General features: G+C 44.9%; 1 protein-coding gene across 7 annotated transcripts in view; it reads right to left on the bottom strand.

Moving 5' to 3' along the window:
* Nucleotides 1-21,789, bottom strand: part of LOC106563044 (LHFPL tetraspan subfamily member 2a protein) — a 68,019-nt gene that overhangs the window by 5,127 nt on the left and 41,103 nt on the right. For all 7 annotated transcript variants that reach the window (XM_045689908.1, XM_045689907.1, XM_014128257.2 and 4 more), the window contains one exon: nt 9,292-10,307. In XM_045689908.1, the coding sequence (XP_045545864.1) occupies nt 9,292-9,712 (421 nt within the window). In that variant the 5' untranslated portion in view covers nt 9,713-10,307. The remainder of the gene's footprint in view (nt 1-9,291; nt 10,308-21,789) is intronic.

Genomic DNA, 21,789 nt, shown 5'->3' with positions numbered 1-21,789 from the left:
TTATTTAAACCAAATTGAACATGTTTCATTATTTATTTGAGGCTAAATTGATTTTATTGATGTATTATATTAAGTTAAAATAAGTGTTCATTCAGTATTGTTGTAATTGTCATTATTACAAATAAAAAATAAAAAAATTGGCTGATTAATCGGTATTGGCTTTTTTCCCGGTCCTCCAATAATCGGTATCGGCGTTGAAAAATCATAATCGGTCGACCTCTAGTTACAACACCCCATGCACTGTACAATATTCCAGTTTTAACAGAACACGGATTCTGTTACAACACCCCTGCACTGTACAACATTCCACTTTTAACAGAACACGGATTCTGTCACAACCCCCCTGTACAACACCAGAACCTAGAGGAGAGCCTAATCGAAGCCTGGACTGAAGTAGCAGTTGAAACGTTTGCCCGAATCCCACACTTGACCAGTGAAGTTTCGATGGTGCAGGTCCCTGTAGTGTCTTGTGTTCAATATCTCTGTATCCTTGCGCAGACCATCTCCATCCAGAATGACGTTGTAGGAAAAGGCAGTGATCCTGTTACTGGTTCCCCCGGCTTTGACACACACCAGGAGACGTTCCGTCACGCAGTTGGCAGCTGGGACTGGAACTACAATATCAGAAGTCTACTACTAGAAGTCTACTACTGGGAGCTCTGTTAAATGGAACTACAGTAATACTGGATGTCCACTCGAGTCTAGATTGGGAACAGTGTAACTACGATATGTCTACAGGCACATATCACTACCGTAAGGCCACTAGTGCAGAGATTTCAAGACTTGTCTTGCATGCCTCTCCTGCTCCTCTCCCCTCCCTACCGTGGGAGCGGATCACTCAGGCAGCCTGAGGGTCTGCAGCCGTCTGCATCTCAGTAGGAAACAGTTAGAATAATACGATTAAAATGAAAGGCCAGAGAGAGAGCGATGGAGGGAGGGAGGGAGGGAGGGAGGGAGGGAGGGAGGGAGGGAAGGGTAGGGTAGGTTAGGGTAGGGAGGGAGGGAGAGAGAGAGAGATGGAGAGAGGGGGTATGGAGAGAGATAGAAAGAGAGAGGGGCCATAAATGGCCTCTTAGGTCTCCTGCACCTCTATATCAGACCAGCACTCTAAGCCTCCCTCCCTGCCTCACTCCCTGCCTCCCTCCCTGCCTCACTCCCTGCCTCCCTCCCTGCCTCCCTCCCTGCCTCTGTCTGCCCCAGTCACTCGCTTCGCCAGGAGATGAAAAAAAAGTGCAATGCCGACACCAGCTTTCCTCTCTCTCTCTTTCTCCATCTCCCTCAGAGCAGACCAAAATCGTATTAAATGCGGAAATGAAAAGTAGGTCATAAATTGCTTCCACATGTTGCTGCGTTGCCTTGACAGCCAGAGCAGCTCTGGTGACGGACTGGAGGTATGGTTTCAATTCTACTACCCCTCTACCCCCACACTACCCCCCTACCCCCACACCCCTGCATCCTTTTTCACCCCTCTTTTTCACCCCTCTCTGTGTCGAACCAGTGTTTCCTAACTCCAGTCCTTGAATACCCCCAACAGCACATTTTGTTGTTGTTGTAGACCTGGACAAGCACACCGGACTCAACTTGTCAACTAATCATCAAGGCCTCAATGTGTTGAATCAGGTGAGTCTATCCGGGGCAACAACAACGTGTGCTGCTGGGGGTACTCCTCAACTGACCTACACTCCTCAACCCCCTTCTCTACACTCCTCCACCCCTCCTCTCTTCCACCCGGCCGTTCTACTCCTGGTTCCCAGAAAACCGGGGCGTTCACCTCCTCTCAACTCCAGGAAATGGTGTGAACGTACCGCGACAGAGCCTGAGGTAGAGAGGGAGTGGTCTTCCCTGTGGCTTAGTTGGTAGAGCATGGTGTTTGCAACGCCAGCATGGTGTGTGCAACGCCAGGGTTGTGGGTTCGATTCCCACGGGGGGCTAGTACAATTTTTTTTTTTTTTTTTTTAAATGCATGAAATGTATGTATTCACTATGTATTCACACTATGTAAGTCGCTCTGGATAAGAGCGTCTGCTAAATGACTAAAATGTCAAATGTAAAACTGAGTGAAAGTGGGACAGAGCCTTAGGTAGAGAGGCAGTGAGAGTGGGACAGAGCCTGAGGTAGTGAGAGTGGGACAGAGCCTGAGGTAGAGAGGCAGTGAGAGTGGGACAGAGCCTGAGGTAGTGAGAGTGGGACAGAGCCTGAGGTAGAGAGGCAGTGAGAGTGGGACAGAGCCTGAGGTAGTGAGAGTGGGACAGAGCCTGAGGTAGAGAGGCAGTGAGAGTGGGACTGAGCCTGAGGTAGTGAGAGTGGGACTGAGCCTGAGGTAGAGAGGCAGTGAGAGTGGGACAGAGCCTGAGGTAGAGAGGCAGTGAGAGTGGGACAGAGCCTGAGGTAGAGAGGCAGTGAAAGTGGGACAGAGCCTTAGGTAGAGAGGCAGTGAGAGTGGGACTGAGCCTGAGGTAGTGAGAGTGGGACTGAGCCTGAGGTAGAGAGGCAGTGAGAGTGGGACAGAGCCTGAGGTAGAGAGGCAGTGAGAGTGGGACTGAGCCTGAGGTAGAGAGGCAGTGAAAGTGGGACAGAGCCTTAGGTAGAGAGGCAGTGAGAGTGGGACAGAGCCTGAGGCAGTGAGAGTGGGACTGAGCCTGAGGTAGAGAGGCAGTGAGAGTGGGACTGAGCCTGAGGTAGAGAGGCAGTGAGAGTGGGACAGAGCCTGAGGTAGAGAGGCAGTGAGAGTGGGACAGAGCCTGAGGTAGAGAGGCAGTGAGAGTGGGACAGAGCCTGAGGTAGAGAGGCAGTGAGAGTGGGACAGAGGGTGGGAGAGAGAGAGAGAGATGCAAGAGTTTGTGTAGTCTTTCTCATATTTCTTGCCTCTCCACACATTTAACTCTCCACAAATATTAGAGTGTAGCTTTCCAGGAAAAAGGGAAGAAAAGGGAGAGAGGGAAGGAGGAGGTTGGGACTCTTACTGGAAACTTCCAGGCTGCTGTGATTGCCAGGTAGAACTGTGAGCCAAGAGTGTGAAGAACTGGGTCTCCTCACTCTCCTAAAGACACTCTCTTCAATAACTACACTGACTCTACTCATCCGCTGCTCCTCGGGAACCTTCATCAGCTGAATCAGGTGTCTTAGAGCAGTGCTGGATCAAAATCCTGCATACCTAGTATCCCCTGCAGGAGGACGGTTGGCCACCGTTGCCTGCTAGAGTTAAGAAAATGGTTTCAGCAGTTAGACATGTTTTTTTTTCTGTGGGAAACCTGGGGGAGTTTTGTGTTTCTCTGTGTTTTTGCTCCACTGCTCCACTGGGGACTGTAGTGTAATAGGAGAACAGGCAATAATAGGGACAGATATGATATCCTGATTCTTTCCACACAGTCATACTGGAGCTGTTGCTGTTCCGTTGGTAGGAAGGCCTGATTCAGGATTACAGTAATATGCACCGTGACCGTAGACCGGACCTTCCATTCATGTCTATCAGCCTTTATCTACAATACACTGTCTTTCACCTGACTCTCCCCCTCTTTCTCTCTATCTCTTTCCCCCTCCCTCTCGCTTCCTCTCGCCCACACCTCTGTTGTAAACCCGCTCTCGCTCTCTATCTCTTTCACCCCTCCCCTTCTCTTCCTCGCACCCACACAGCTCTTTTGTAAACACTGCTCGTGATCGGTCAACATCTCAGACATTTGATTGGGTAATGAGATGTGAGTTCCAGTCAGTCCGGGCCAGTATTGTACTTTGGCTTTCTCTGTTTGCTCAACAGTAGAAACATCTAGACTAGTCGTCACGATCAGCCTGTTCCAATACAGTCATTATCATCTGGCCTGTAACAGTCAGTCACACTTTATCATATTGTATTTCCTCGTCAGCCATCACTCAGCCCAACCCTAGCACCCAGGTCAAAGGTCACCAGTGTGACAGTACTATACAGTTGAAACTATTTCTTAGAATAAAAAATACAAAAATAAGTTATAAGTAATTAAAATAAGTAATATTTGTAGCTACTTTTTAAGCAAATACCCGCAGTCCACTTGCGCAATACGTTAGGCGATAAAGAAGACCACGTTCTTCATTTCACCGGATTTCCCCAAGTCACATGGTGTTTGTTTACAAGCACACAACGAGGAGAGACAGGAGCCTTGTGAGTCACTCACTGTTGTGCAGCACACGCCAGGTGATCTAGTTACAGTATGGAATTCACAACTAAATGTTTACCAGCTAGATATCTTATAACTATTAAGTTGACTGTCTAAAATGTGCTAAATGCTCTACATTTGTGCATTTGGTTTTCTAATTTAGTAGCAAGTTAGTTAGCTATCTAGCTAAATGGTTAGCTTCTTCCAAAATCAAGCTTCGCTAGGTAACGGCAGAAAATCCCCTCCTGGATCAAGAGCTTTGCTTTCTAATATTTGTTTTCTGCATGCAGCAAACTGCGAGTAGCATTTTTTTGTTAATTGTATAACTTCTTTGGACTAGGGGGCGGTATTTTCACGTCCGGATGAAAAGTGTGCCCAAAGTAAACTGCCTGCTACTCAGGCCCAGAAGCTAGGATATGCAAATGATTAGTAGATTTGGATAGAAACCACTCTGAAGTTTCTAAAACTGTTTGAATGATGTCTGTGAGTATAACAGAACTTATTTGGCAGGCGAAACCCCGAGGACAAACAATCCAGGATTTTTTTTTGAGGTCACTCTCTTTTCAATGTGTTTTCAATGGGAATCTAGATTTCCAAGGCACTTGCTTGCAGTTCCTATCGCTTCCACTGGATGTCAACAGTCTTTAGAAATTGGTTGATGTTTTTCCTTTGAGAAATGAAGAAGCAAGGCTGTCCAGAACGAGGGACGAGTGAAGTGTACTGTTTGAAAGAGGCACGTGACCTGAAAGCACGCTCCACTTTGTTTTCGTCCTGTATTGAACACAGTTTATCCCGTCTTAAATTCTATCGACTATTTACGTTAAAAATACCTAAAGTTGTATTAGGAAAGTTGTTTGAAATGTCTGGATCAAGTTTACAGGTAACTTATTAGATACTTTGTAGTCATGTTGCGCAAGTTGGAACCGGTGTATTTTCTGAATCAAACGCGCCAAATAAATGGACATTTTGGGGATATAACAACAGAATTAATCGAACAAAAGGACCATTTGTGATGTTTAATGGACATATTGGAGTGCCAACAGAAGAAGATCTTCAAAGGTAAGGCATGAATTACATTTACATTTTAGTCATTTAGCAGACGCTCTTATCCAAAGCGACTTACAGTAGTGAATGCATACATTTCATACATTTTTTTTTTTTTTTTCTGTGCTGGCCCCCCGTGGGAATCGAACCCACAACCCTGGCGTTGCAAACACCATGCTCTACCAACTGAGCTACAGGGAAGGCTATTATATGTTATTATATGTTATTTCTGATTTTTGTGTTGTGCCTGGCAGGTTGAATTATGATATTCATGTGTATGTTTGATGGGGTGCTGTCCTCAGATAATAGCATGGTTTGCTTTCGCCGTAAAGCCTTTTTGAAATCTGACACTGTGGCTGGATTAACAAGAAGTTCATCTTTAAACCGGTGTATAACACTTGTATGATTTATGAATTATTATTATGAGTATTTCTGTTTTTGAATTTGGCGAGCTGCTATTTCACTGGGTGTTGTCAAATCAATCCCGTTAACGGATCACTAAGAAGATAACTTTATGAGCTGGGATGTTGGTCCTGCAAATACTTTCATTTTTGCTAGCATTGCTAACCTTCGAAATACAGAAAATCAGTGGGGTTTGAAAATAGCGCCCCTTGTGTTCAGTGCCAGTATTACTGAACATCCCGTTATGGCACAAGGTCCGTATTATGGTCTGACAATCTGGATCTCGCCCAAGCCTTTCTAGTTATGTTACATCTCCAATAGATTTCGATCAGAGACACACAACCTTCCCAGTATGACATCAGTGTGTGTGAAAATTAGCTGAATAGAGTCAGGACCAGTCTCATGAATCCAGGTGGGATGACGTGACCACCGCTGGCTACACAACCACAATCTCTCCCTCTGAGGTCAAGCCTTTCACCAAAAAACATCTGCCACCTGATCCCAGTCTTGGTCACATTACGGTACAGTCGGTCTGCACACTTAGTGGAAATAATGATTGGAGGAAAGTCAAACTGGTGGAAAGGAGAGACAGATATATATATATATATATATATATATATATATATATATATATATATATAGAGAGAGAGAGAGAGAGAGAGAGAGAGAGAGAGAGAGAGAGAGAGAGAGATACAGAGAGAGGGATACAGAGAGAGAGATACAGAGATATACAGAGAGAGACAGAGAGAGAAAGAGAGAGATACAGAGATAGAGATACAGAGAGAGATACAGAGATACTGAGAGAGAGAGATACAGAGAGAGATACAGAGATACTGAGAGAGAGATATACAGAGAGATATACAGAGAGACAAAGAGAGATACAGAGAGAGAGAGAGAGATACAGAGAGAGTGAGATATACAGAGAGAGTGAGAGAGAGAGATACAGAGCGATACAGAGATACTGAGAGAGAGATACAGAGAGAGACAGAGATACTGAGAGAGAGAGACACACAGAGAGATACAGAGATAGAGATATAGAGAGAGATATACAGAGAGACAAAGAGAGAGATACAGAGAGAGAGAGAGAGATACAGAGAGAGAGAGATACAGAGAGAGAGAGAGAGATACAGAGAGAGAGAGAGAGAGAGAGACACATATAGAGAGAGTGAGAGAGATACAGAGAGGGATACAGAGAAAGAGATACAGAGAGAGAAAGAGAGAGATACAGAGATAGAGATACAGAGAGAGATACAGAGATACTGAGAGAGAGATACAGAGAGAGAGAGATACAGAGAGAGAGAGAGACAAAAAGAGAGAGAGATACAGAGAGAGAAATATAATGAGAGAGAGATACAGAGAGAGAGAGATACAGAGAGATACACAGAGAGAGAGATATACAGAGAGAGATATACAGAGAGAGAGAGAGAGAGAGAGAGATGCAGAGAGGGAGATATATACAGAGAGAGAGATATACAGAGAGAGAGAGATATACAGAGAGAGAGATATACAGAGAGAGAGAGATATACAGAGAGAGAGATATACAGAGAGAGATATACAGAGAGAGAGAGAGATACAGAGAGAGATACAGAGAGAGATACAGAGAGAGAGAGATATACAGAGAGAGAGAGAGATATATACAGAGAGAGATACAGAGAGAGAGAGATACAGAGAGAGAGAGATGATATCCCAGAATGCTGGCTGAGAAATGACCGCGTTTTCCATCCCTCTGGTCTAGGATACACGTGGAGGTATCACTGTCAATAGGAAAGAAATCTGAAGGAAAAACACCAACAGAAAAACGGCAACACAGACCGACTGCTTGATATGGTGTTGCTGTGTGTTTTGGTCCTTATCTCTTCCTGTAGCCAGGGCATTAAAGGAAAAATCCACCCAAAACCACCTATAATTTACAGTGTTAAATAACACTAGCATGTGATAACAATATTTTTGGTGAATATATGTTTCATTTTGTCGTTCTAATAATAAGGTTTGTAGCAACACGTTAAAAAACATTGTGAAATTCTGTTGCAGCTCAAAACCCACAACGCAATGCTCTCTCTATGGGCTATCTATCTAGGTAGAACACTTAGCTACACGCAATAATACCAAAGACGACATCAGCATGTGAAGTAGCTCGTTGGCTGTAAAGTCACCTAAACAAACTGCACTATCAATGTAGCAGTCTACAATCTCACCATGTTCAACCTGCAGACCGATGTGCCTCGCAGAGTAGAGTGTAACATTCACAACGACCAGGCAATGGCACTATGTAATGCACCGTAGACTGACGAGGCAGACAAATGGGAGAAATGTAGTGGACCCTCTGCTAAATGACACGTTTCTCAATGTAGGAGTATCGCCAAAAAATATGATCGATGGCTCATTCGAGAGAAGACGTCCTCCCGAGTTATGACATTGAAATCTGACATGTGTGATGGACGTTTTCGTAAACTAAATGCTGTGTTCCTATTCACTTCCAGTGTAGCCAGCAGTTCTAGCTCAAACCGGCTGTATTTCTACCTGCTTGAACAGCAATAACTCAGATACACATGAAAACATGAAATGACCCCGGGAATCGATAGAACATCACTCAGAGATGCAGAAAAGCAATATAACGTTCAAAGTTGATTCATCTGTCCTTTGGGTTAATGACCTATAGTCAACTCAGACGGGGCTGAGGGCCGGGGGCATGAAGGAAACGTCTCCCTGCTATTTCTGGTTTCCCCCTCGCCCCCTCTCCTCATCCTCATCCTCTTCCTCCCAGCGACCCACACGGACCCATAACGAGCAGCTCTGCTTTTCTAATCAGTCCAGTTGTGGAAGTCCTCTGACTACGGCTCAATAACAGCTACAATAACACTGGACTGTGTTTGACACTTCCACTAGGTCTGAATGTGGGTTACATTCTGAGGTGGTAACTGTCCACCGGTGTAGCAATCAACTCAATTCATTTCGTGCCAGAAAGTTGTCATCATGACCAAATTCTAACCTTAACAAATAGTGGGGAAAAGACATCAGATTAATCTTACAGTAGATATGTGTCTGTAGGGCGACTTCACCCTGACCGTCCCTGACCGTCTAAGGAACGAGTACAGGGGAGGATAGGAGAGAGGGATGAACGCTCAGGGAGATTCAGTCGGAATGACCTCACCCTCTCCTATGACTTCCTCCCATAATTCACAGCAGGTCACAGTGACTCCAAGATTCATACAGATACAAACACACACAGACGCCACACAGGTCACATGACGTCACCCCAGGCTGACTCAAGATGACAAATATTTGGTACCTTGTCACTCATGGCAACGACCTCGAGAGGGAGGTGAAGGTTGCTGTGCTTCCCGGATACCCGACCTATAGGGTTAATGGTCACCTAGAGCACACAGAGAGCCAGCTGAGAGTAATAGTTAATACACTCTCGGGGGCCTGTGTGTGTGTGTGTGGTCAGCGGGGTCTGATTGCTCTAGTAAATGTTTAAACTCTGAAGGTTAGAGATGGGACAGCAGCACTAAAGGTTAGATAGATGGGGCTGAATGTTGGCTGGTCAAAAGGCACCCACCCCTTCACAAGCCCCTCTCTCCCGACATTCCAGGGGTTCAACAGTCAGCCAGCTGTGTCTAACTACTACACTGCATAATGAAAACTACAACCAACCCACTGGCAACGCAACACTTCGCACAGCAACACTGGAGCAAGAGGGCCTGTGCATTTGTCTCACCTGCGATGGCCTGCAGCAGTCCACACACGTTGAAGATGCTCTTCTTCATGATGCTCTGGAAGCACATGGTGAAGACGGAGATGAAGGCCACGGCACACAGCAGCAGGATCCCCGCCGCCAGGAAGATGGACGCCGCCTGCCAGAACCCGCTGGCGATCTCCCCAAAGTGCACGGCGTACGGCCCGCACAGCACGCCGCGCTGCAGGTGGGGCAGCTTGATGCAGCGGCCGTAGATGCCCAGGGTGGGCCGGTAGGCCTCGCCGGCTGCAGTGGCGCCGTGAGGGCCGAAGACGGCGTCCGGTATCCGGGGGAAGCCCACCAGCCAATCGGTGCTCATGAAGGCGATGAGCTCGCCGAAGGCGACCACGATGCTGAGTAGAGTCCACAGCATGGAGCGACAGGTCACGATCACGTGACACATGGTGGTGGTGACGTTTGCAGTGCTTCTGAAGTGTTCCTGGTGTTGTCTGTTCAGTTAAGTTTGATGGGGTTGATTCCGGGAGAGGTGGACTGTCATCCAGGGGTCACACAGGTAGGGTCAAAGGTGAAGGTTCAAGTCCTCAGGGGTCTTCAGGAAGAGGGAAAAGGGTAGAGGGAGAGAGCAGAGAATGGGTTCCTGTTGTGACAGAGGTGTGGGAGAGAGTGAACAGTTCCAGCGCAGGGAAAGGAGGAAGGAGGAGGAGGAGGGTGGGAGAGGCTGGTTTGGAGGCAGGGCCTGAGGTCAATGATTCACAGTGTCCCTCTCTTCTCTGTTCTTATCTCCTCCTGGTGTCGTTCTGGCACTGCTGTTGATCTTGTTCCTTCTTTCTGCTCTGTCACTCAATCTTTTCTTTCCGTCCTTCCCACTGTCTTACTCACCCGCTTTCACTTGCGCTCTCTCTATCCCGTCTTGTGCGTAAGCGTGTAAACAGTATCGCTTTCGTCTTTCTCTCTCTCGTTCTCTCTCTTCTGGACTCTACATCGTAGTGAAGGAGTGTCTCCAGGGCCAGCCAGCTGGCTTCTCACCAACTACACACCTAGAGAGAGAGAGAGAGAGAGAGAGAGAGAGAGAGAGAGAGAGAGAGAGAGAGAGAGAAGGGAAAAGAAAGTGAGGATGTGATCATAATTTATGACAGACCATGGTAAAACTAATAGCTGTGACAAGCTGTATTAACAGTGTTGGCATCGAATGTTTCAGAAGTAGTGTTTAACTCCTCCCAACTCGCATAAAATGTAACTTTAATCAGCAAACACAAAACTGGGTCATGGGCCAACACAGCAGTTTTAAACAACCAACCATACTTTAAGACATGTTGTGTCAAACACAAGGCCCGCGGGCCGCATCGGGCCTGTGACACATTTCTATCCCGCCCGCGCAACGATTTGGGTTGTCAATTCATTTAGGCGCTGCACTACAAGTCACAGCAAGCGCTGCCAACGTGCTGCACGCCAAACGGCAGTGTATTGCCACACACCCACCCCTCCTCCCAGACCCCCCCCCACACACACACACAAACACACACAACTCAGCCAGTGCACTGGATAATTAATATCATCACTAATGGCACTGAATGAATCTTCTACCAGACCGAACGTTTAAATGTGTTGCAGGCTAAATGGCCATGCCACGTTTCAGTTCCAACAGGTCATTGCTGTATTCTACAGTACACGTCATCTTGATTGTCAATAAGTTATAAGATAAAGGATTCACATGCCAGTATAAATTACTACTAAAGGACAATAAGACACAAGCGAGTATAAAAAGAGTCGACAGTTGAGTCATCTACTTTATGAAATGACAGCCTGACGTGACCGCACGGGTGAACTCTATGTCAATTGAGCAGCTTTCGTGTGTCGGGTTTAGCGTGCGCAGCGGAGGAGAAGTGAACACAGGCACATGCCACCGTCCTAGCTAGGACACTAAAATGTTGCGACAAATCACCACGCTAAAGGAGAAGCATGTAGGTCTCGTACAGCAACATTTGAGCAGTAGCCTAGGCTGGCTACTCCACTACAAGACCTTAGAGTGAACCACACAGCAACGCGGCATTCAACCGTACTGGCGATGCGTGCAGTGCGAAACAAAAATGAAAAAGAGGTTTTAAGTTTAAATGTTACAACAACCTAGCCAAGTTTTTGTTATTTGGAGTTAAATACCTTTTGATTCGGGCTGCAGCATATTACGCACACCTGCAAGCATAGCAGCAAAGGCTGGACAAATAGCATTGATCTCTTCTTTTGTTTTAATATGTATTAAAAAAAATGCTACATACAGAATCTTATTGTAAAGGGATATTTTTTTTTCAAATAAAACAACGGCCAGTTTGGGTCGCAGTTTGTGGACACGTTTTTTTCCCGGTTATGTCTGGCCCAAGAATTCGTAGTGTTTTTTTTTTTCTTCCAATATGGCCCTGGTGCTGATTGAGTTCGACACCCCTGCTCTAAGAGTTAGTGGCGTAGCGCATGGTGAACGGGAACAACGGTGAATAAAACATACACAGACAGGGGGCTTGATTTTAAATGAGTCAACAACGTCCTTGTCAGGCTTAAACAAAGCCAGACCTGGAGAGGAAGAGAGGAAGAGACGAGGAGGTCGAGAGAGAGGTCGAGAGAGAGGAGGCCTGGTCACACAGATGTCTAGATGTGTGTCAGTGTTCGTTTGAAGTGGGGCCTCCTCTCCTTTCTGAGTGTGTTCATGTCTGAGAGCCCGGAGGAACCCGGCTGCTCTGCTCTCTGTTTTGGTTTCCCCCCGCGGAGCTCTGTGACTCACGGGGTCAGAAAGGAGAGATGTGGAAAGAAGGGATGATGGATTCTTTGACAAATGGATGCAGACGGAGGGGAAAAAACAAACGGCAGTCTCAGATGAAACAGCCCGCGCCGCTGACCTATGGTCAGTTACCAGCTGATAGCAGCCTGGCTTTCCAACCACCGCGGACCTAACACATAACAGATCTAGAATCAGCCTGCTTGAGATAACCCTGCTGACACAGCCATTGTATAAACACCAGCACTACAGAACTCACAAAACCCCAGTGTCACCATCACATAAAAGCTACAAAAACACTACCAGCATATATCCCAGTTACATGAACATGTCATAAGCTCTATCGATGTCGGGGGGGGGGTAACCCTATCTATCTTACACAGTCTGTCGCTCGCTGGAGAGTTGAATAGATAACCTAGTGACACTCTGACTGTCTCCATCTAACAACGCACCATTCACTACCGTCACTAGAAGGCTGTGGGATAACAAGCCGTGACATCATTTCACAACTCGGCCAGTCCACACACCATCTCTAAACAGGAACTAGATAGCTGACCCACACGGCTTGGTTTCACAGCATGGCCTTTAAAACAAATAGACAATAAATAAAGCGTGCCAACAGACGAGAGCTGAGGGATTGGTGTTTTTTGAGGTCGGTTCTGTTTCGGGTTTGGTTATTTAAAGCATTATGTGGGTTGAATGCTGTAACAACACTGAATAAAACAATAACCAAATAAAACAAGTCCTGTGATGGTAGTGACTGCCCCTTTCTGCGTATATCTTTTATTAACTACAATGTATTCACATTACTTTACTTTAATAAAATATGTTTTATTTGATGACTTTATTATTTCAGTCCAAGTCATCATCTCATGCCTAAAGAGCTGCTGCCTATGCTGTCTGCCAAAAATCACTATTTTAGTAGTTCTTCAAAGTAAATAAGGCATACTTTTATGACTGCTGAATACCAACTATCAATCACTTAGTTCATGTATTTTCAGGCTCGTGGAGCAACTGCTTTCTATCATTCTCTCCTCAGTCTCCTTGTCTGCTCCTCACAGACCGGACAAGTTTAAGCGGGTGCGCAATGGATTATGGTCATTGTAGTTCATTACCACGCTTTCTGCAGAATATTGGCCTGTTGGAAACTACAACTTCCCATTACATCATACAGTTCAGGCTTGACGTGATTTATCTCTACAGAAAAGCGCACAGTAAAAAACCCGAACTGGATGGACTAAACCGACGTTGGTCAATTAGTTGTTTAAAAACGACAAATAACCAACATTTCGGTTAATCACTCAGCAGTACAACAGACCTTGGAGAGATAACCCAGAGCAACATCAGTCAGAGAAATGATATACCCAATCCCACTGGCATTACTTCAAAAGCCAGGCCTTTTCACAAACATTTGTCTTCTATTATCTAACTGTTAGTTTACCTAAAAACACATGTTCATTTACAGTCCAACTTGGCACATAGACACTAACATAAGGCAGCTTAGCAGTTCATGTGAACCACCATATTCATGTAATAAAGCACAGCAAGGAGATCATGCTACAGAACATCAATGCAGCAGTAAATTACTAGAATGTAAAAGCTGCTGGCTTAGAAACCACACGTTGTATAGTTGATGAGACCAACGGCTAGATCACGTGTTGATGGCCTCCTACTCAGGTCAGGCTGAGGTTGTGTCTCTCACTGGGCCTCTGGATCTCCATGAAGTATCTGGGTCTACTGGGAATCTCTCACTCTCTCATAACTCATCTGACAGCTGAGTGGATCTTTCCAGGTGACATTTCGGCCTTTCACAGGAGTGAATATGGGAATGTTGAATCTGGAGCAAGAGCTGAGTTCATAACTTTATCTGGGTGGAACTTTTAAAGGGTCAGAGGAGAACGCACCTTATCACACACACACACACACACACACACGCACACGCACACGCACGCACGCACGCACACACACACACGCGCGCACACACACACGCGCGCACACACACGCACACGCACACACACACGCACACACACACACAATCCCTCATCATAATCATAAAGGTGTGAATGCAACTCTGCCTTTCAGCAGGTTTGTGAAGATTAGACTCAAAGGCATCAGAACATCAGGCATCATCTTTGAGATGACGAACACTTGGGGTATTCATAGACCTCATTTCAATAATCGCCTCTCCTCCTCTCTCTTCGTTGCTCTCCCTCTTTCCCTCTCCTCTCCTCTGTCCCTCCTCTCCCTCTTATCCCTCCAGGTCCATGGCATGTACCGCACCACAGGGGCCAGCTTTGAGAAGGCCCAGGCCGAGTTCGCCACGGGCGTCATGGCCAACAAGACGGTCCAGACCGCCGCTGCTACCGCCGCCTCCAACGCCGACACACACACACACACACACACACACACACACACACACACACACACACACAGGACGGGGATTTTTATTTATTTTGAAGTCGTAAACACTCTCCTGAGTGTGCTGAAAAGGACACCACTTACATAAGGTTCTACCTTCTCAGCAGGCTCACTAACTAGCGCTGCATTTTCCATAAAACAACTCCAGTCATGAGTTGACTCCTGAGCACATCAGTGTAGTAAAACTGTGTCTGGTATTGTGAAGCATTGTGACCGGAGAGATGGTCACACACACAGAGCTTTTTACTCTGTTCTCTGAACCACTACCTTCCCTCTCTCCCTCCCTCCCTTGCTTCCACCTTCCCTTCCTCACCAGCTCATGGGAATCCCTCAGCCCGTTCCTGGACAGTGTGTGGGGTGTGGGAGGGAGGCCCGGCGTGGGGGACATGGGGCCAGGCAGTCATCCAGTCTGGGGAGCATGGTAAGGAGTGAGGCTGCTCGTGGAGTAGTTAGGCTTCTCCAAGCTCTGATGTTACTGATGGTCATTAGTAGCCTACCAAACTTGCTAACTGCCTGGTACTCAGCACTCTATTGACCCTCTAATCTCTCTGACATCAATGCAAATGTAATCGAAGATCCAATCAATCACTTCATGAGAGTCCATGAGCTCATGTTGCTACAACATTTCTATAGGCTATGCATTTGTGCAACAAAATAGAGTGATGGCCTCTATTAGAAAGAGGAGGATCCCATCAGCTTTCTATAGGCCTGGCCTACTATTTATGTAGTAGAGTTAAAATGGTTATTCCATCAAACTTCAAATGATTACAATAGTACACAACGCAGAACAGAACAACCAGGTTGAGGGTCAGTGGCCCAAGTCCGCGAACAGGAACATTCCAAGTTCAGACAGAAGGGGGGAGTCAGATCGCTATGATCGCCAGGAACTTTACTTTTGGTGTCAATTTGAATTGTTGCGCTACTGGTGCTGCCTGGTGATGTTAGGTAGGAAGCTATAGTAGCTGAATGATGTTAACATCTTCGGGTTTTGTTTCATTAAATGTATTTTATTTGATCTGGGTGCTTGTGTCACCTACTAACACCCTGGTACTACCCGTAGCTCCCGTTCTCCTCAGTCCGAGAAAACACTGAGAGAGAAAGGTATGTGTTGCAGATTACTCCTTTGTAGAAGTCCATAACGTGAAATAAATAAAACATCCCAAGGTTAATGCTGTAGATATTGTTATAAGGGAGTGTGAGACTATTAAAACATGTAACTTTCAGAGTTTTATTGTTGTTATTAATATAGTTTACAGAGTGCTAAAAGTGTTGCTAGCTGGCATGCCTTTCTGTGATGCAGAAGGTTAGCTGAGCTGCCGACTGGTGCTGGCGTTGCATTATGGGAGATGTAGTTTGCTCCTCTAAGGTCTGAATGGGATAGAGGCGATTTCACGTTGTAACTTGTTTGTGTTGCAGTGTTTTTGTACATGAGTTGTTGTATTTTGGTACTGTCAACACTGAAAGCACCTAGCGATGTATTGGGGATGTGAGACAGGATATGTGTTTTACCTTTCTTCATGCTCCTGTGTAGAACAGCTTGTCAGATGGTGCATTGGAGACTGATGTGTTCCTGTCCTGTCTTTTCACAATACTATTGCAGATCTACATAAAAGCCTAAAAGACAGCCGTGGTGTCGCTCTTCATTTCCTGGTTCTCCTGTGGTACATAATAGACCCGCTACATTTATTTCTCAACTTAAGCAAATATTGAGCACATTGCTTATCTTCACAACAGGAGTATTGCCTACCTGGCTGGTATGAACATGAATCATGGGAAAAGCGTCCTCCATTTGCTATTTAAGTGCATAGATGACAGGTTTATGATAATAGTCCATTCTAAATCCTAAGAAATTTCACACATATATTATTTAGTATATGTAAAGACAATATTAAATCAAGAATAGTTTGATGGGTGACAATATTAGCCTATCACTTATATATATATATATTATCACTTATGAATTCCATATATATATTATCACTTGTGAATTCCATTGAAAATAAGAATTTGTTCTTAACTGACTTGCCTAGTTAAATAAAAAGGTAAATAAAAAAGTGACACCTAAAAAAGAAACAAAGTATTTTACATTTTTTTCGAATAGTCGCTCACCTCATGTAGCCTAGCACATAGGCCTATATGTTTTAATAAGGTTTGTATCACCCCTCATGTAGCCTAGCACATAGGCCTATATGTTTTAATAAGGTCTGTATCACCCCTCATGTAGCCTAGCACAGAGGCCTATATGTTTTAATAAGGTTTGTATCACCCCTCATGTAGCCTAGCACAGAGGCCTATATGTTTTGATAAGGTTTGTATCACAAGCAAAGTGGCCAAATAACTAGTAGGCTATGTGTGGAAGCCAGGAAATGCCAAGAGATGCTAAATGGGTTTATGTTAATTAACGGTCAATTACCCTGAGACCGACAGTTATTTGCTTGACAATCACCGGCTGATGAAACTTCATGACCGCCACAGCCCTAGTGGTGACGCGTGTGCTGCCTACGCTCTGAACCTCCTGTTCGTTTCGGTCACACGGCCCAAATGGAGAGGGTTAGTCTGCTCTGCTATGAGGTCACACTCCCTTTAGGGGGATTAGTGTGTGTGTTTAATTCATTATGCGTGAGCTAGGGAGATAATACAATGACAGCATACTGACATTTTGAACTCTGTAATCCTGTTGAAATATCAACAGCCCCCTGGCTTTCCTCCCTCAGTTTCATTCTCCTCTCTTCTTCCACTAAAGAGACAGAATGACCCAGATCTGTGGGTGGCTAGCGACTGTGTGTCGCGTGGTGCGTTTCCAAGTCTGGTGAGGTCATAAGAACAGGCGTAGGATTAGAATGACTTTTATTAAATCACAAATGTGCTTATTAACTAAACACACGCAAACAGTCCCAACGACCTCAACCCGGACAGGATTAGTCACTGTCTTGACGCAAAACAACCTTTCCAGTAACTCTTTCTACTTTTCAACACACACACACACACACACACACACGCCAGGTCGTTCTAGTTCCTAGTTGAGTCAGTCTCTTGAAACAAAAATCCATAGATGTTCTGACACCTGTGATGTTCCACAGACTCCAGTTCAAACAGCACCAAGAGGAAGGATTCTGGCTCAGTCATGCACTGAGACAGAGGTCAAACGTTTGCCGGCCAGTTGCAAAGACTAATTCCTCATTGGCGCACACACACACACACACACACACACACACACACACACACACACACACACACACACACACACACACACACACACACACACACACACACATGGATGTTGTTTAAAAACACTTAAAAAGCAGAAAGGATCTGAAGCAGCTGGAGGTAGGTACACAGAGCAGAATCAATTGACCTGCTTTGAAGCTTAGGCCACTTGGCCTTTGACTCCAACCAGCAGGGGTGCCTGATTGCAGTGTGTGTGTGTTTGTGTGTTTGTTGGAGGGGATAGATAGAAGAGACAGATAGAGCATTGAATTGACAGAGACAGGGAGACAGAGGGACAGAGAGAGAAATGGAGAGACAACAACAGAGAGAGAAACAGAGAGACAGACAGAGAGACAGAGAGAGAGAAACAGAGACAGAGAGACAGAGGGACAGAGAGAGAAACAGAGAGACAACGACAGAGAGAGAAACAGAGAGACAGACAGAGAGACAGAGGGACAGAGAGAGAGAAACAGAGAAACAGAGACAGAGAGACAGAGAGAGAGAAACAGAGACAGAGACAGAGAGACAGAGAGAGAGAAACAGAGACAGAGAAACAGAGACAGAGAGACAGAGACAGAGGGACAGAGAGAGAGAAACAGAGAAACAGAAACAGAGAAACAGAGACAGAGAGACAGAGAGAGAGAAACAGAGACAGAGACAGAGACAGAGGGACAGAGAGAGAGAAACAGAGAAACAGAGACAGAGAGACAGAGAGAGAGAAACAGAGACAGAGAGACAGAGACAGATGGACAGAGGGTCAGAGAGAAACAGAAACAGACAGAAAAGTGATGAGAGGAGAAGAGGACAAGTCTGGGCATGTCTGGTCTAGGGATGGGCATGAGTAGTCAATTACTCTATGTCAAAACTCGATCTTTAACCAGAGATGAAATATTTTTCAAATACTGTCAAACTATTTGATGGAATGTGCTTTGTGGCTGCCCGAACTGGCAATTGAAAATGTGTCCCGATTAAATGAGTAAAAAATTAAGACAACGTTAATTTGGTTTGATTCTAGTGTTCCATTTGTACATGTGCATTTGCGGGTCACAACAGAAACGAAACCAAGCCAAGCGTCACACAGTTCTCCTCCCTAAGTTCCGACCGCTCCCTCTACAAACGCTGCTTGAGCACGCACACAAGCTCCCGTTAGGCCTACAGAAATAAATGCCTATAGAATCTATCGAACTGAAGGGATACACGAGCTACATTCTATGCCAAATGACAAGTTTTATCACAAATTCTAAATGGATTTTGAAGTAGGGAAATACATTGCCGTGGACAATTATTTGCCCCCTTTCCAGTTCTCTCTACTTTTGCATATTTTTAATACTGAAGGTTACCAAATCTTCAACCAAAACCTAATATTAGATAAAGATAACCTGAGTGAAGAAATAACACAACAATTACATACTAATTTCATTTATTTCATAAACAAAGTTATGGAACACCCAAAGTGCCTGTGTAAAAAGTAATTGCCCACCTTACACTCAATAACTGGTTGTGCCGTCTTTAGCTGCAATGACTCCAACCAAATGCTTCCTGTATTTGTTGTTCAGTCTCTCACGTCGCTGTGGAGGAATTTTGGCCCACTCTTTCATGCAGAACTGCTGTAACTCAGCGACATTTGTGGGTTTTCACGCATGAACTGCTGGTTTCAAGACCTGCCACAACATCTCAATTGGGATTAGGCCTGGACTTTGACTAGCCAATCCAAAACTTCAAATGTGTTGCTTTTTAACCATTTTCATGTAGATTTGTTTTGTGTGTTTTGGATCAATGTTTTGCTGCATGACCCAGCTGCACTTCGGCTTCAGCTCACGGGCAGATGGCCTGACTCTCTCTTGTAGAACTCTTTGATACAGAGCAGAATTCATGCTTCCTTCTATTGACCTTTCCACGTGTTCAAAATATCTCTAATGGTCACCCCAGTGTGAGTTGTTATATGAGCAGGATGTCAGAATGAACTCACTGTTCCGAAATGTGATTTTTACCCAACAGGACAGTTAACCTGCGCTGCCCTCAAACCAAGACACATGCTGTCTGCTAATTATCTATAGGCTAATATCAACTTGTGGATTTGAAATCATTTTCAAACAAGTTTTATTTTCTAACAACAGTTTGAATTGAGGTGTGTTCCGCCTCCTCATTAATTCACATAGAAGTAGGCCATTTTACTGTTGCGGACAATTTTCAGTGCATTCGGAAAGTATTCAGACCCCTTTACTTTTTCCACATTTTGTTACGTTACAGCCTTATTCTGAAATGGATTACATAGTTTTTTCACATAATCAATCTACACACAATACCCCATAATAACAAATCAAAAACACGTTTTTAGACATTTTTGCAAATTTATAAAAAAATTCATACAATTAAATATGACATTTACATAAGTATTCAGACATTTTACGCAGTACTTTGTTGAAGCACCTTTGGCAGCGATTACAGCCTCGAGTCTTCTTGGGTATGACGCTACAAGCTTGGCACACCTGTATTTGGGGAGTTTCTCGCATTCTTCTCTGCAGATCCTCTTAAGCTCTGTCAGGTTGGATGGGGAGCATTGCTGCACAGCTATTTTCAGGTCTCTCCAGCAATGCTCAATCGGGTTCAAGTCCGGGCTCTGGCTGGGCTACTCAAGGACATTCAGAGACTTGTCCCGAAGCCACTCCTGCGTTGTCTTGGCTGTGTGCTTAGGGTTGTTGTACTATTGGAAGGTGAACCTTGGCCCCAGTCTGAGGTCCTGAGTGCTCTGGAGCAGGTTTTCATCAAGGACCTCTCTGTACTTTGCTCCGTTCATCTTTCCCTCGATCCTGACTAGTTTCCCAGTCCCTGCGGCTGAAAAACATCCCCACAGCATGATGCTGCCACCACCATGCTTCACCATAGGGATGGTATTGGCCAGGTGATGAGCAGTGCCTGGTTTCCTCCAGACGTGATGCTTGGTATTCAGGCCAAAGAGTTCAATCTTGGTTTCATCAGACCAGAGAAATTTGTTTCTCATAGTCTGAGAGTCCTTTAGGTGCCTTTTGGCAAACTCCAAGTGTGGAAAAAGGGAAGGGGTCTGAATACTTTCCGAATGCAATGAATGTTTGAGGCTTTACTGAACCGGACAAACTTATCTCTTCGATGAAAGCCCAACCACCTCCACCTGTGTTTCCTCAGATCAAGTATGTATACATTTGCGCAGTCTAGCACAAGCTTTTTCCCCCTGGCACATTTTCTGGCTGGCGCTTGCATGGCCTTCATTGTTGTTTTCTTTACAAATAACTTTGGATATGTGTGCTTTCCTATCAAAGTAAATGCCTTGTCTGTATATCGTGTTGTCGTTTCTACTGTAGCATAAAGTATGTAGGTATGGAGCATAATGTATTTACTGTTTTATTTACGTTTTCAATTACTGGTGACAAATCATACATTCCGATTCTTGCATAGATTGTAATAGACACATATGACGTGTATAAAATACTTTTTTGAAGGTTTTACTGATTATAATGAGCTAATGCTAAGCTATTTGCCAGCTATGTGTGGAACCATGTTTGTTGACATTATACAATGCATTCTGGTTGTCACGTAAATGTCTGTCAGACCAAAGATATTAAAAACAAATGAGGTGAGGGACGGTTTGCTCCTCTTTCGAGTTAACTTACGGAAGTGAATGAAGGGAAGTGAATGATGGTAGACGACACATCCCCTTCAACATGCATACTGCAAACTGACCAAACTCATCTTGCCTCCTCTTCTTATCTTTAGTTGACCTCTAAAAAACAAATATGGCGGCGCGCACAAACTACCCATCGTCTGATTTATTTCGATTTTTCGAAAGTGTTTTACTCAATTATATTGATCAATGGTGAGCTCACCCGCGATGTGATGAATTGTCAATAGTCATTTCTATTAGTTAATTCATATTCTGATTTCTGTCAAGCAAATGTTAGCTAAATATGACGGCTTGTGTTAGGTCAATTTTTCCTCAGTTAGCGCTAGGACTAATGTAGCCTACATTTTACAGTTTGGATGATTGTGTATGCTGACTTCTGTGAATGTCTGAACATTGCATCCCTCCCCCCCCAAAAATAGTCACATTCAGGACATAACGTTGTAAGGACTGTTTGTGCAAAATGTTTCTGTGA

This window comes from Salmo salar, chromosome ssa11 (assembly GCF_905237065.1).
Source record: "Salmo salar chromosome ssa11, Ssal_v3.1, whole genome shotgun sequence".
NCBI classification, from domain to species: domain Eukaryota; kingdom Metazoa; phylum Chordata; class Actinopteri; order Salmoniformes; family Salmonidae; genus Salmo; species Salmo salar.
The sequence above is the reverse complement of the archived record's forward strand: the minus strand, read 5'-3'. Positions and strand labels throughout refer to the sequence as shown.